General features: G+C 37.7%; 1 protein-coding gene across 1 annotated transcript in view; it reads right to left on the bottom strand.

Moving 5' to 3' along the window:
• The window catches only part of pcsk5a (proprotein convertase subtilisin/kexin type 5a), a 46,008-nt gene that overhangs the window by 17,066 nt on the left and 12,267 nt on the right, over positions 1 to 16,675 (bottom strand). The window contains exons 24-36 of the mRNA XM_068705602.1: positions 16,492 to 16,560; positions 16,301 to 16,343; positions 15,943 to 16,085; positions 14,671 to 14,871; positions 13,884 to 13,967; positions 13,568 to 13,766; positions 12,565 to 12,779; positions 11,482 to 11,724; positions 10,536 to 10,766; positions 10,256 to 10,430; positions 9,393 to 9,610; positions 8,834 to 8,934; positions 8,249 to 8,462 (exon numbers count right to left, since the gene is read on the bottom strand). Coding sequence (XP_068561703.1) covers positions 8,249 to 8,462; positions 8,834 to 8,934; positions 9,393 to 9,610; positions 10,256 to 10,430; positions 10,536 to 10,766; positions 11,482 to 11,724; positions 12,565 to 12,779; positions 13,568 to 13,766; positions 13,884 to 13,967; positions 14,671 to 14,871; positions 15,943 to 16,085; positions 16,301 to 16,343; positions 16,492 to 16,560 — 2,136 coding nt within the window. The remainder of the gene's footprint in view (positions 1 to 8,248; positions 8,463 to 8,833; positions 8,935 to 9,392; positions 9,611 to 10,255; positions 10,431 to 10,535; positions 10,767 to 11,481; positions 11,725 to 12,564; positions 12,780 to 13,567; positions 13,767 to 13,883; positions 13,968 to 14,670; positions 14,872 to 15,942; positions 16,086 to 16,300; positions 16,344 to 16,491; positions 16,561 to 16,675) is intronic.

Genomic DNA, 16,675 nt, shown 5'->3' with positions numbered 1-16,675 from the left:
TGACTTTTTTTGACATGCTATACTATGACTTTTTTCAACATGCTATACTATGACTTTTTTTGACATGCTATACTATGACTTTTTTCGACATGCTATACTATGACTTTTTTCGACATACTATACTTTGACTTTTTTTCGACATGCTATACTTTGACTTTTTTCGATATACTATACTATGACTTTTTTCGACATGCTATACTATGACTTTTTTATGACTTTTTTCGACATACTATACTATGACTTTTTTTCGACATGCTATACTATGACTTTTTTTCGACATGCTATACTATGACTTTTTTTCGACATGCTATACTTTGACTTTTTTCGATATACTATACTATGACTTTTTTCGACATACTATACTATGACTTTTTTCGACATACTATACTATGACTTTTTTCGACATGCTATACTATGACTTTTTTTCGACATGCTATACTATGACTTTTTTCGACATGCTATACTATGACTTTTTTTCGACATGCTATACTATGACTTTTTTCGACATGCTATACTATGACTTTTTTCGACATGCTATACTATGACTTTTTTCGACATGCTATACTATGACTTTTTTCGACATACTATACTTTGACTTTTTTTCGACATGCTATACTATGACATTTTTATGACTTTTTTCGACATACTATACTATGACTTTTTTCGACATGCTATACTATGACTTTTTTTCGACATGCTACACTATGACTTTTTTTCGACATGCTATACTATGACTTTTTTTCGACATGCTATACTTTTACTTTTTTCGATATACTATACTATGACTTTTTTCGACATACTATACTATGACTTTTTTCGACATACTATACTTTGACTTTTTTTCGACATGCTATACTATGACATTTTTATGACTTTTTTCGACATACTATACTATGACTTTTTTCGACATGCTATACTATGACTTTTTTTCGACATGCTACACTATGACTTTTTTTCGACATGCTATACTATGACTTTTTTTCGACATGCTATACTTTTACTTTTTTCGATATACTATACTATGACTTTTTTCGACATGCTATACTATGACTTTTTTCGACATAATATACTTTGACTTTTTTTCGACATGCTATACTATGACATTTTTATGACTTTTTTCGACATACTATACTATGACTTTTTTCGACATGCTATACTATGACTTTTTTTCGACATGCTACACTATGACTTTTTTTCGACATGCTATACTATGACTTTTTTTCGACATGCTATACTTTTACTTTTTTCGATATACTATACTATGACTTTTTTCGACATGCTATACTATGACTTTTTTATGACTTTTCGACATACTATACTATGACTTTTTTCGACATACTATACTATGACTTTTTTCGACATACTATACTTTGACTTTTTTCGACATACTATACTATGACTTTTTTTGACATGCTATACTATGACTTTTTTCGACATGCTATACTATGACTTTTTTCGACATGCTATACTATGACTTTTTTCGACATACTATACTTTGACTTTTTTTCGACATGCTATACTTTGACTTTTTTCGATATACTATACTATGACTTTTTCGATATACTATACTATGACTTTTTTCGACATGCTATACTATGACTTTTATGACTTTTTCGACATACTATACTATGACTTTTTCGACATACTATACTATGACTTTTTTCGACATGCTATACTATGACTTTTTTTCGACATGCTATACTATGACTTTTTTTCGACATGCTATACTATGACTTTTTTTCGACATGCTATACTTTGACTTTTTTCGACATACTATACTATGACTTTTTTTGACATGCTATACTATGACTTTTTTCGACATGCTATACTATGACTTTTTTCGACATGCTATACTATGACTTTTTTATGACTTTTTTCGACATACTATACTATGACTTTTTTCGACATGCTATACTATGACTTTTTTATGACTTTTTATGACATAATATAATATGACTTTTTTCGACATACTATGCTATGATTTTTTTTGACACGCTATACTATGACTTTTTTAAGATTTTGTTCGACAAGCTATATTATGACTTTTCAACATGCTATACTATGACTTTTTTTTCGACATGCTATACTATGACTTTTTTATGACTTTTCGACATACTATACTATGACTTTTTTCGACATACTATACTATGACTTTTTTTGACATGCTATACTATGACTTTTTTTTCGACATGCTATACTATGACTTTTTTATGACTTTTCGACATACTATACTATGACTTTTTTCGACATACTATACATGACTTTTTTCGACATACTATACTATGACTTTTTTCGACATACTATACTATGACTTTTTTTGACATGCTATACTATGACTTTTTTCGACATGCTATACTATGACTTTTTTTGACATGCTATACTATGACTTTTTTCGACATGCTATACTATGACTTTTTTCGACATACTATACTATGACTTTTTTTGACATGCTATACTATGACTTTTTTCAACATGCTATACTATGACTTTTTTTGACATGCTATACTATGACTTTTTTCGACATGCTATACTATGACTTTTTTCGACATACTATACTTTGACTTTTTTTCGACATGCTATACTTTGACTTTTTTCGATATACTATACTATGACTTTTTTCGACATGCTATACTATGACTTTTTTATGACTTTTTTCGACATACTATACTATGACTTTTTTTCGACATGCTATACTATGACTTTTTTTCGACATGCTATACTATGACTTTTTTTCGACATGCTATACTTTGACTTTTTTCGATATACTATACTATGACTTTTTTCGACATACTATACTATGACTTTTTTCGACATACTATACTATGACTTTTTTCGACATGCTATACTATGACTTTTTTTCGACATGCTATACTATGACTTTTTTCGACATGCTATACTATGACTTTTTTTTCGACATGCTATACTATGACTTTTTTATGACTTTTTCGACATGCTGTACTATGACTTTTTCATGACTTTTTTATGACTTTTTTCGACATGCTATTCTATGACTTTTTTTGACATGCTATACTATGACTTTTTTCGACATGCTATACTATGACTTTTTTCAACATGCTACACTATGACTTTTTTATGACTTTTTCGACATGCTGTACTATGACTTTTTCATGACTTTTTTATGACTTTTTTCGACATGCTATTCTATGACTTTTTTTGACATGCTATACTATGACTTTGTTCGACATGCTATACTATGACTTTTTTTCCGACACGCTATACTATGACTTTTTTTTCGACACGCTATACTATGACTTTTTTTTCGACACGCTATACTATGACTTTTTTTTCGACACGCTATACTATGACTTTTTTCAACATGCTATACTATGACTTTTTTCGACATGCTATACTATGACTTTTTTATGACTTTTTTCGACATGCTATACTATGACTTTTTTATGACTTTTCGACATACTATACTATGACTTTTTTCGACATACTATACTATGACTTTTTTCGACATGCTATACTATGACTTTTTTATGACTTTTCGACATACTATACTATGACTTTTTTCGACATACTATACTATGACTTTTTTCAACATGCTATACTATGACTTTTTTCGACATGCTATACTATGACTTTTTTATGACTTTTTTCGACATGCTATACTATGACTTTTTTATGACTTTTCGACATACTATACTATGACTTTTTTCGACATACTATACTATGACTTTTTTCGACATACTATACTATGACTTTTTTCAACATGCTATACTATGACTTTTTTCGACATGCTATACTATGACTTTTTTCGACATAAACTATACTTTGACTTTTTTCGGCATGCTATACTTTGACTTTTTTCGACATGCTATACTATGACTTTTTTTTCGACATGCTATACTATGACTTTTTTATGACTTTTTTCGACACGCTATACTATGACTTTTTTTTCGACACGCTATACTATGACTTTTTTATGACTTTTTCGACACGCTATACTATGACTTTTTTTTCGACATGCTATACTATGACTTTTTTTTCGACATACTATACTATGACTTTTTTCGACATACTATACTATGACTTTTTTATGACTTTTTTCGACATACTATACTATGACTTTTTTCAACATGCTATACTATGACTTTTTTCAACATGCTATACTATGACTTTTTTATGACTTTTTTCGACATGCTATACTATGACTTTTTTATGACTTTTTTCGACATGCTATACTATGACTTTTTTATGACTTTTTTCGACATGCTATACTATGACTTTTTTATGACTTTTCGACATACTATACTATGACTTTTTTCGACATACTATACTATGACTTTTTTCGACATGCTATACTATGACTTTTTTCGACATACTATACTTTGACTTTTTTCGACATACTATACTTTGACTTTTTTCGACATGCTATACTATGACTTTTTTTTCGACATGCTATACTATGACTTTTTTATGACTTTTTTCGACACGCTATACTATGACTTTTTTTTCGACACGCTATACTATGACTTTTTTATGACTTTTTTCGACATGCTATACTATGACTTTTTTATGACTTTTCGACATACTATACTATGACTTTTTTCGACATACTATACTATGACTTTTTTCAACATACTATACTATGACTTTTTTATGACTTTTTTCGACATACTATGCTATGATTTTTTTTACACGCTATACTATGACTTTTTTAAGATTTTTTTCGACAAGCTATATTATGACTTTTCGACATGCTATACTATGACTTTTTTCGACATACTATACTATGACTTTTTTTGACATACTATAATATTACTTTTTTCGACATACTATACTATAATTTTTTTCGACATGCTATACTATGACTTTTTTATGACTTTTTTCGACATGCTATACTATGACTTTTTTATGACTTTTTTCGACATACTATACTATGACTTTTTTATGACTTTTTTATCGTTCATAGTGTATCAAAAAGTCATAGTATATCATGTCGAAAAAAGTCATAAAAAAGTCATAGTATAGTATGTCATAAAAAGTCATACAATAGTATGTCCAAAATATAATCATAAAAAAAAATCATAAAAAAGTCATAGTACATATGTTGTAAAAAATCATAATATAGCATGTCGAAAAATGTAAATAAAGTCATAGTACAGTAAGTTGAAAAAACGTTGTAAGGGTTAGGTATCCTGAATCTTTTAAAAACAACAAAAATGCATACATTTTATAATATTATAAAACCACCTGAACAATGGTAAAACCATGACAGCAGCAACATCATTGTCTTCTTTAAGGTTTGAACCAGCAACCTCCTGAATGAAAGGCAGGTGTGAACACACTGAACCAACAAGACCAACTATGAACCTCCTTATCTAGCAAGGAAACCTGACTTTGGCAAAAGTTTAATCGCAGAGTCTGGAGGGGATCCATGAAAAAATGAATAAAGTCATAGAACATGATAAAAAAGACAAAGTATAGTATGTCATAAAAAGTCATAAAAATAGTCATAGTAGAGTATGTCTAAAAATGTAAATAAAGTCATAGTACAGTAAGTTGAAAAGACATCATAAGGGTTAGGTATCCTGAATCTTTTAAAAACAACAAAATTGCATACATTTTATAATACTATTAAACCACCTGAACAATGGTGAAAACATTACAGCAGCAACATCATTGTCTTCTCTAAGGTTTGAACTAGCAACCTCCTGACTAAAAGGCAGGTGTGAACACACTGAACCAACAATACCAACTATAAACTTTGTGATTTTATGTTTATAAGAACAAAGAAAGTCATAGTATAGCATTTCAAAAAAAGTCATAAAACCACCTGAACAACAAAAATGCATACATTTTATGATACTATAAAACCTCCTGAACAATGGTAAAAACATTACAGCAGCAACATCGTTGTCTTCTCTCAGGTTTGAACCAGGAACCTCCTGAATGAAAGGCAGGTGTGAACACACTGAACCAACAAGACCAACTTTGATTCTTGTGATTTTATGTTGAAAAGAACTGAAAAAGTCATAGTATAGTATGTCATAAAAAGTCATACTATTTACATACACTATTTTTATGACACGCTATACTATGACTTTTTTTTTATTTTTTCGACACGCTATACTATGACTTTTTTTGACATAATATATTATGACTTTTTTCAACATGCTATACTATGACTTTTTTCAACATGCTATACTATGACTTTTTTCAACATACTATACTATGACTTTTTTTGAATTTTTTCGACACGCTATACTATGACTTTTTTTGACATAATATATTATGACTTTTTTCAACATACTATACTATGACTTTTTTCGACATGCTATAATATGATTTTTTTCGACATACTATACTATGACTTTTTTCGACATACTATACTATGATTTTTTTCGACATGCTATAATATGACTTTTTTCGACATGCTATACTATGACTTTTTTCGACATGCTATAATATGACTTTTTTCGACATGCTATACTATGATTTTTTTCGACATGCTATACTATGACTTTTTTCGACATAATATACTATGACTTTTTTCGACATGCTATACTATGACTTTTTTCGACAAGCTATACTATGACTTTTTTCGACATGCTATACTATGACTTTTTTCGACATGCTATACTATGACTTTTTTCGACATAATATACTATGACTTTTTTATGACTTTTTTCGACATGCTATACTATGACTTTTTTATGACTTTTTTCGACATGCTATACTATGACTTTTTTATGACTTTTTTCGACATGCTATACTATGACTTTTTTATGACTTTTTTCGACATGCTATACTATGACTTTTTTATGACTTTTTTCGACATGCTATACTATGACTTTTTTATGACTTTTTTCGACATGCTATACTATGACTTTTTTCGACATGCTATACTATGACTTTTTTATGACTTTTTTCGACATGCTATACTATGACTTTTTTCGACATAATATACTATGACTTTTTTCGACATGCTATACTATGACTTTTTATGACTTTTTTCGACATGCTATACTATGACTTTTTTCGACATAATATACTATGACTTTTTTCGACATGCTATACTTTGACTTTTTTCGACATGCTATACTATGACTTTTTTATGACTTTTTTCGACATGCTATACTATGACTTTTTTATGACTTTTTTCGACATGCTATACTATGACTTTTTTATGACTTTTTTCGACATACTATACTATGACTTTTTTCGACATCCTATACTTTGACTTTTTTCGACAGGCTATACTATGACTTTTTTATGACTTTTTTCGACATACTATACTATCACTTTTTTATGACTTTTTTATAGTTCATAGTCTATAAAAAAGTCATAGTATATCATGTCAAAAAAAGTCATAAAAAAGTCATAGTATAGTATGTCATAAAAAGTCATACAATAGTATGTCCAAAATATAATCATAAAAAAAATCATAAAAAAGTCATAGTACATATGTTGTAAAAAGTCATAGTATAGCATGTCGAAAAATGTAAATAAAGTCATAGTACAGCAAGTTGAAAAAACGTCGTAAGGGTTAGGTATCCTGAATCTTTTAAAAAAAACAAAATTGCATACATTTTATAATACTATAAAACCACCTGAACAATGGTAAAAACGTGACAGCAGCAACATCATTGTCTTCTCTGAGGTTTAAACCAGCAACCTCCTGAATGAAAGGCAGGTGTGAACACACTGAACCAACAAGACCTACTAGTAACCTCATTACCTAGCAAGGAAACCTGACTTTGGCAAAAGTTTAATCGCAGAGTCTGGAGGGGATCCATGAAAAAATGAATAAAGTCATAGAACATGATAAAAGAATCAATAGCATAGTATGTCAAAAAAATCCTAAACAAAATAATCATAGTATAGTATAGGATGTCGAAAGAATTAATACAAAGTCATAGTATAGCATGTGAAAAAAGCATGCCCTCAGCTATCTGTCACTGCACATACACTGTATTTTTGGCAATTTGGGACTGCATTAATATGAAGATACTGCATCATTATGAAGATAAGCAATATTGAAAATGTTGATTTGATTCAGCCCTAATAATTTATGTCTACTTTGCAAGACAAACAGAGAGAAGTTCAATCTACAGATCATTCCCCTGTAAAACCAGAAAAGATGCTAAAATGATCTGAAGTTGACAAAATCCGACACGTCAAACCCAGACATGTGCCGCTCCATCCTCCTCCATCCTCCTCCATCCTCCTCCATCCTCCTCCATTCTCTTTCAACAAGCAAGACCGACCTGCAGCCTACCTCGAGTCTCGGTGCAGTTACAACAGTCCTGCTGCTCCGTCGTGGCCTCCTCCCCCTCCTCCGCATCGTCCTCCTCCTCATGGCGGCAACAAAGCAGACAGCGTCCTCCAGCCTCTAAGATGGCCTGAGTAGGACACATGGTGCAGTTGGCTGGACCAGGCCCGCGACACTCCATACAGGATCCGTCACAGTCTTCACAAACGTGGCCTGAATTCTGATGAGGGCAAAGAGAGAGGACTGCTAGTGAAAATACCACACACCCAGACTCACAGCTTCAGCACGCATTTTAACACTACTGATTCTTTGCCTCCAAAATATATTTGTAAAATGTAAGTGATGCACTGCCTCTCAGCTTAAACACATTAATATGCATCTACCTGCCAGACACTTTCAGTCAGCTGCCTCACAGCATGAGCCAGGAGATGTATACTGCTGTTTGAGAGTTCTACCGGTGCAGTAATAAGTCTGTCTGAATTACATTGTATGACACCCAGGGTCAAAATATTAGAAATAATTAGTTGGCTGAGGCAAGGACGGGGTAAGGATTTCATTTTTTTTAAATAAAAAGTCATAGAGCGTTGTTACCTTCATCACTGGATACAGGCCGATGTCGCACATGGACTCACACAAGCCGTCTGAGAGCAGGTATCCGGGGTGGCACGAGTCACAGGGCTGGTAATCTCTGCCTGCAGACACATGACAAGTTAGAGAGCACGTCTGGGGATATTCTGCTTTTATCTCATTTTCAACAAATCCCAAGAAAATATCAAAACCAACAATCAATTGATCCTGCAGTGGAGTATGGTCTGTGTAGCCAAAGCCTGATGTTTATTCCTCTGTTCCACGGAGATCGATTGACCCACACCACTGCCCTCGGTGACATGTTCCTTCATTACGACGAACAAGAGCACCGTGTGTTTTTGGTTGTTTTTGTCAATCCGTCCTGCTGCTGGAAATATTAGTGAACTGAATGGTGATTTTGTTTCATGGTGCATATGCAGTACATTTGAACCTGTACTGCATATATATATAAAACATAATTATTGAAACATAGCACAGTCCAAGCAATCTACCATTTCCACATCTGCAGTCCGCAGATGTTTGTCTGCATGATACCAAGGGACTGCCGAGCGGACGCTCATACCTGAGCATGTTCTGCAGCTGGCGTGGCAGGCGTCGCAGGTCCTGTGAGCGCTGTCGTGGTAGTATCCCTGAGGACACGAGGGGAGGCAACGGCCTTCTCTCCGCAAGTAGATGAGACCCAGAGCGCAGCTCAGGCAGCTGTCCTCCTCGCTCCCGATGCACTCGCTGCAACTCGGGTCACACTTCTCGCACATCCTTGAGCCTGTGTTTCCATAGTGACTATCGGATGGATAGCGAGAAAGTTGTGATAGATTAGATTCAATTAAAAGGAGATGAGATTGGAGTTTCGTTCGTCCTCAAAGGAACATCCTTTCCTACTCAGTCACTTGCAGCTTTGCACAACCGTAAGTACTCAGACATGAGAGAAACCAAGACGCTACGAGAGAGGAAACAAAACACTTCAAACCTCTGCTGAGGAGAGTCAGACACAGGTCCTGCATGAATTCAAAGTCCTATTTCCTGATTTGCTATATGCTGCTTTGCTCCCAAGAAGGTCTGAAAGTATGTAGGGTGGCACAGGAATAAAAAACCTTTGCATCCCTTTTTGTGTTTCCTCTCTGGAGTATATAACTGCACCTCAATTTAACAGTCCATTAATTTAACTCTCTCAATCACCGCACCCCAAATAAAATAAAGTCTAATTAGCATTTTACAGGCCACATGAAGGGCTATTTAAATCTCAAGCTAAATTAGCTTCTATCCCCAAAACTGCAGCCCTGACCAGCTAACTGAAGGCAAGCAACGGTTTAGTGTCCACGATGACATTAAGTGACTCGGCCGATCTTTTATTAATGACAACACTGTGTGACCGCACTTAATGTGATGGACGAGCGGCGCAGCTGGACGGTGAGCAGGTTAAACTACCTGTGCTGGCAGGTCTCCACACAGTCCTTGCCCTCTCGAAATAAGTGGATTCTACAGGCGAGACACTCGTGGCTGTGCTTTCCAACGCAGGACTGACAGGAAGGATGGCAAGGTTCACACTTCTGCCCCGACTCTTCATAGTAACCCCTGGGGCATTCATCCACACAGGTGCCATCTGTACAAACACACACACACACACACATAATCAGAAGGCTAACAAACAAGAGCTATCCAGCCGATTTTTAGAGAATTCGCGAAACAAAGACCGAGGTCGACTCACTGAGCAGGAGATGTCTCTGGTTGCAGCTCAGACAGTGAGCTTTGCCCGGACCTGAACACCGGTGGCAATATTTGTGACACGGATGGCATTCCCCAGCCTGGTCCGCGTACTGGTGAGGTGAGCAGTTGTTGGATGATCGCACACAGTGGCCGTGGCCCTCCAGCCTCTGACCCTCTCTGCAGCTGGTGCAGGAGCCGGCGTGGGAGCAGGTAAGGCAAGACGCATCACAGTCTGGAAATGTACCAGAGTCAAAGCATTACATCACACAGTGAAGCACGTGAAACATCAAATGTAGCCGATGTCTAACATGGTAGCAGTTTATTTTGATAATAAAACATGTTACTATTCAAAGATTTGAATTATTCATGTTTTCCTGTAGTGAAACACTGTTCGGATTTCCACCTATTGGGTTCTCGAAGAGTGATCTGTGAGCAGACTTTCTGCAGCCTGTTTTCACTTCAGATGAAAATAAACATAAAATCACCCTCTGTCCATTGTGCGGTGCAGCAATGCACTTCCTTTTAAATGTCTTACTGCTGGCAGCTACTGTATGGAGCAACAAAAGTGGGCATCGCCTACAACACTTTCCTTGCAGAAACACACCATCCTCTGTGTTTTTGAAGAACAAAACCAGAGAGCGTCTTTCTCTAGGGACTGTCTTTGGCGTCGCTGTTCCGTTTTCAAAGTTTGACAGCTGCCTGTTAACCGTCTGAAACAGCGTTGCTATTTTAGTCTGAGCTAAAAGTCAGGAAACACACTCAGGCATAGGAGAGAATATAATTGAGAAGATGCACGAAGGACGCTCAATAGTACATTCAAAAAAGTTTCAGGAGAAATAGAGCATCTCTGACTTTGTCATACCCAAAAGGGCAAGACTTCTGAATGTATGAATGCATAATAAAATGAGTGAAACAATATTCAGCGTGCTGCATGTTTTCTGTTGTACCTTTGCATTCTCCTGTCATGGCGTCTCTATAGGTGTGGGAGGGGCATGCTGCCAGACACGCCCCTCTGTGCAGCGCGGCCTCGGGGTCCGTACAGGCGTCACAGTCATTGACGTTCGGGCCGTCGCACAAAGCGCAGTCAGGGTGGCAACGCAGACACTCCCTCTGCTCCTTGTCCTCAAAGAACCTCTCGGGACAGTCGAGGACACACAGTCCCTCGTGAAGAAAGTGATACTCTTCACAGCCTGCACAAAGAACAGCTTTTAGCACTGCATGCAAGAACAACTTAGTGCAAGTCAGTGAAAACTATACTATGCAGCCTCAAGTCCTGGAGAGGCAAACGAGAGGAAGGAAAGTCCTCTTTCTGTCAGGCGCTCTCAAAAAGTGACACGACGTGAATGAAAGATTTACGTCAAATGTTGTCATTTTTGACAAGCGCGCTCAGCCTGGCAATGTCATTGAGACACAATGCACTTAGTGGAGAACAAGGCTATGAGTAACAGTCGGCATGCTAATGTGTTCGGATTAGCAAAGCTAAATCCTGGTGATGATTATCAGGTATAATGTTTATCACCTTCAATATCTTGTAAAGCATGCTTACGTAGCGCTAAACACAAAATACAGCTGAGGCTGATGGGAATGTCACTGCTTTGGTGTTCAGTCATAATCCAAAGTAGTTAGTGGCGCTACAGGAAAAGTTAAGGGATCATCAGTTATAATTACAATTCCTCCTGTGGGCAACGTGATTGCCTGTCAACTTTCATGGCAATCCATCCATTAGTTGAGTTATTTTACTGTCAACAAAATGTTGGCGCTGGAGGGAAAGTCGGGGAATCATACGTTGAAATAGCGTAACTGTGAAATGGATTGCCCTGACATGTTGTGCATGCATTCATTGGTTTCCTGACAGTTTGAATCAAAGCGGTGGACCAGCTGACTGAGCAGAATTACCACATCTAGAGCCATGTCACTAGTGTGGCTAAAGATAAACACCAACTTGCCAGAACTGATAACATCATCCAAAGACGACACAGAGAGAATCACATTCTGGATTTAACTGAATGAGCATTGAGATCTTCCAGCACCTGTGCACTGCCCAAGAGGGTTGCACTCCCGGCAGACTGAGGGGCAGTGTTGGCACTCCCTGTCGTGCGCAGTGTGCGCCGGAGGACACTCGTCCACACACTGGTGCTTGTGTAAGAGGAGAGGTTCTTCGCAGCTGAGACAGTGGGTGGCGTTCTTCCCACAGGAGGCGCAGCCAGCCGCGCAGCCGCGACACACCTGGCCTGCAGGATAACCCCTGTGAGAAGACAGACAGACGTCGGCAGAGACACATGCTGGGACACGCTGGGGTTACTATGCATGCATGCTCTGGATTTGCATCCTCGTCCACATCAGTTAAACCAGGCTGGATAATTGACAAAAAGCAGACGTATCACTAAACGGATGCATTAACTTAAAAACAATGTACGTATAAACATTGTTGTGGTATTAAGACTCTTAATTAATGTGTTTCCCTTGTAATAGGCGTCAAGCTTGACTACATATATTTCTTCATGATATGAAAAAGAAACGCTGTCATCAGTGTGTGTTCTGCTGCTTGGGTAAACAAGAGGACATTTTGCTCTGGTCGTTGCTTCAGTCTACAGATGACAAGTAATGATTCATCCAGACAATCATGTAGTACTTAATCAGTGCTAAAACAAGTAGTAAAAGAAATGAAGCCCTCATGGCCAAAAAGTTAAAATAGTCATCTCAGTGCTAATGGATGTTTCAAGGACCTCTGCAGCAAGGACATGATACTCCTTCAAACTCAAGGATGTCACAATTTAATGGCACATAAACATCAACATGTCAGAATCATGGCCGGCTGATACGTCTCCTGACATTTTCTTTTTTTTTTGGGGGGGGGGGGGGGCTCTGTAGAACATCTGACCTGATGTTCAAAAGATGTGATTTCAACATGATTTTGCCACCAGAGTAAAATCCCTACGGTGTTTCCAAAGGAGAATAATCGTGTCCTAGTGTGTAAAAAGCACACGTGAACGCATGCATATCAACTTCATATTGATAGGATTGACCCCTGACCTGACACACTGTTGGACACAGTGTCCAGCCTGCAGGAACAGCTGAGCTTTACGAGTGTTCTGACAGCGCGTGCAGTGCTGAGCGTCCACGCACTGCCAGCAGCCTGGAGGGCAGGCCTCACACACGCCGCTCAGCCGACTGGCAAAGAAAGCCCCCGGACACTTTAGCACACACGTTTGCTGTGAGGTCAGAAACCAGCCTGGAGGAGGAAGAGAGGGGACACATCAATACCGCCAAAATAAGATTCATATGTTGTGTTGGAACCACGCAAAATATGAAACTGCTGTCTCAGATCTGAAAGCATATCTAATCTGACCTTTTGCACATTTTGTACACTGGTTCTTCTCTTCTCCAGAGCAGGACGCACACGACTGGTGGCAGTTCTCACACTCTCCATCATCTGAAGGGGAAGCAATAGTTAACAGTAGGAATAACTGTCCTTGTTGTTTTACTGGGGTAGTATGCTGTATGGGCGGAGTCAGGCTAGCTGTTTCCCCCTGATTTCAGTCATCGTGCTAAGCTAATTGCCTGCTGGCTAGCTTCATATTTAGCGTACAGACATGATGGTAATCGTCCTACAGCAGCATTTAACTTAAACCCGCTCTTCACAATCTAAACCAGCTGATGGCTACAGCAAAGCCTGACTGCATCCTGATACACACAGATTGTGTGTGGAGGTCTGAGGCTTTCGTCTAAGGTTTTGTACTTGCTAAGATTAAAAGTTTAATAATAACTTCAGTTCTGTGTGTTCATTCTCAACCTTTGTAATGACCTACGTACTTTTCTCAGTTACTTTAGTTCCTATAATTAAGATGTCTTGTCTCGCACTAATTATCATATGTTGTTTAAAGGTCTGCCCTGCTAATTCTTCGGGGGAACTGAATGTTCAGCATATACAATCAATTATTTCAAAGTCCGTATCTGCCCAACGTTCAGTGGTTCTGCCTGTTTGGAGGACTTAAGTTGGCACGGGGTTCAGGGACGGTGGCACACAGACCAATTACCCTCCAAGATTTCTTTTCTGCCCCTGTGAAAGTGCCCAAATCCCTGATTCATTATAAGCAGACAGTTGGATTAGTGGAATACATAAGCATTAGTCTTACCGCTGCGAAAGGTCTTAATGGGACAGACCTCACGGTCAGATACACACTCTCCGGTTTCTAGCATCTTCCCTTCGTCACACGACCGACAGTCGTCGCGCTCCGGGCCGTCACATGTCACACAGGCCGAGTCACACTCCTCACAGTCATTGGTGTCTTCGTCACCATAGAAGCCGTCAGGACACGCCGAAACACATCTCCCCTCTGGGAAGAAATAGACGTTTTGTATGTAAAGCTGTTAGCTGGGAAAAGTCACTATCTAAGTTACTTGTACTTTACAAAATCCAGTGTTCATACATTGAACAGGTTGATATAAAGCAGACAAGGCATGTTGGTAGTGAATCTGTGCCGTCTATAGTTACCAAAGACTTTCGAAGATTCATATTTGAAAATGAGTAATCGTCTTGTAAAATACGATGCATTTGTCAGACATTAAATTACCCAACATGAAGAAGTAAAGAGAGTCGATGCAATTAGCTCGACCTGCTGCGACATTTAAAAGCTGCATCTGTTCTAACAAAACAATAATATAGTCAATAAGCAATTACCTCGTTAGTTGACCTACCCCTCTCCAGCCCAGCTAGTTAAACATGTCAGTCTGCCCGACTCATTGAGCTTTGTGCATTTTAGAATCTATACTAAGTGTACTAACTGCACCGGGCATTGATAAATCCATGGTGCTGAAGTGGCAGAAAGATTTGTCATTGCTAATTATTCTCCGAGTCCTGCTTTCCTGTCAATCGCCTCTTGGATCTATATCATGTGACCTATGGAGCTCGTTGGGTTCCGATACAGAAAACCCAACAAGCTGGAGCGGTTCATTAATCTCAACAGAATGGACGAGGTCAAACCCCCCCCGTTAAAATGATTTAAAGTGCCCTACTAATCATACTGTAGTCAACATAAGATGTACAACAAAAGTACATTTACTCAAGTACTACACTTAAGTACAAATTTGATGTGCTCTAGTTGAGTATTTCCGTTTTCTGCTGCTTTATACTTACTACACTACCTTTTAGGAGAAACTATACATTTGTACATTTATCTGACAGCTATAATTTACTTTAGAAATTAAGATTTTACATTAAAAACACGTGATTATCTTATAAAATATGCTACTAAAATGCTACTTGCACAATAATGCATCAGTAAATAATAATCAACTCTAAGACTTGGAATGTCTTATATTGCACTATTGATGTTTGAAGTGAAGGATCTGAACACTTCCTCCACCACTGAAGACACTGCTTCCTGCCGTCTTGTCTTCAGTTCTACCTGATAAGAAGAGGTCCGTCTCACACCAGTAGCACTCGTGTTCATCACAGCTCACGCAGTTGTCGTCACACGGAACGCAGGTCATCTCCTCTTCCACGCTGTACGTCTTAGCCGGGCAGTTTTTGTAGCAGCCATCCTGAAAGCTGATAGCAAAAAAAAAAAAAACTGCGTCTATACCTGTGGTTTACACACACACACACACACACACACACACACACACACACAAATCCACTCTACTCTCACAGCAACAAAAAAAAAAGAAGGTCTCTTTTCATTCTAGCATATCAGTGAACTGAAAGGCAGAGCGAGTGCAGGGAGGCTAGATCACACATGGCGACAGTGAGGCACACAGCCTTACTTGTAAAAGCCCTCAGTGCAGGAAAGGCAATGCCTGGGGTTATCTGTTGAAAGCAGACAAACAGAAACTCTCCTTTTAAAACAGGAACTACCAGGAGAAACCTTTGAACGTGGTCGGCAACACACCGAGGAGGGAAGCTCGGTCTTCGTTGCGAGAAAACCTTTATTTACGGCTGCTGAGCAGTGACTTACACAGGACACACTTCCTGCAGCCCTCCTCGCAGGCCATGCAGTCGTCGTAATCTGGATCCTCCACCTCCCCTGAGGAAAGAACAAAGGAAAAGAGTGTAAAAATAGGGCGAGAACAGCGAAGGGACAGGAGCTACACAACGCTTTTCAAGGACATCTTTGACACTGTAGCATGGCAGGTATAAGA

This window comes from Cebidichthys violaceus, unplaced genomic scaffold (genome assembly GCF_023349555.1).
Source record: "Cebidichthys violaceus isolate CVI_PGR_0920_01 unplaced genomic scaffold, fCebVio1.0.p SCAF_12, whole genome shotgun sequence".
Taxonomy (NCBI): domain Eukaryota; kingdom Metazoa; phylum Chordata; class Actinopteri; order Perciformes; family Stichaeidae; genus Cebidichthys; species Cebidichthys violaceus.
The sequence above is the reverse complement of the archived record's forward strand: the minus strand, read 5'-3'. Positions and strand labels throughout refer to the sequence as shown.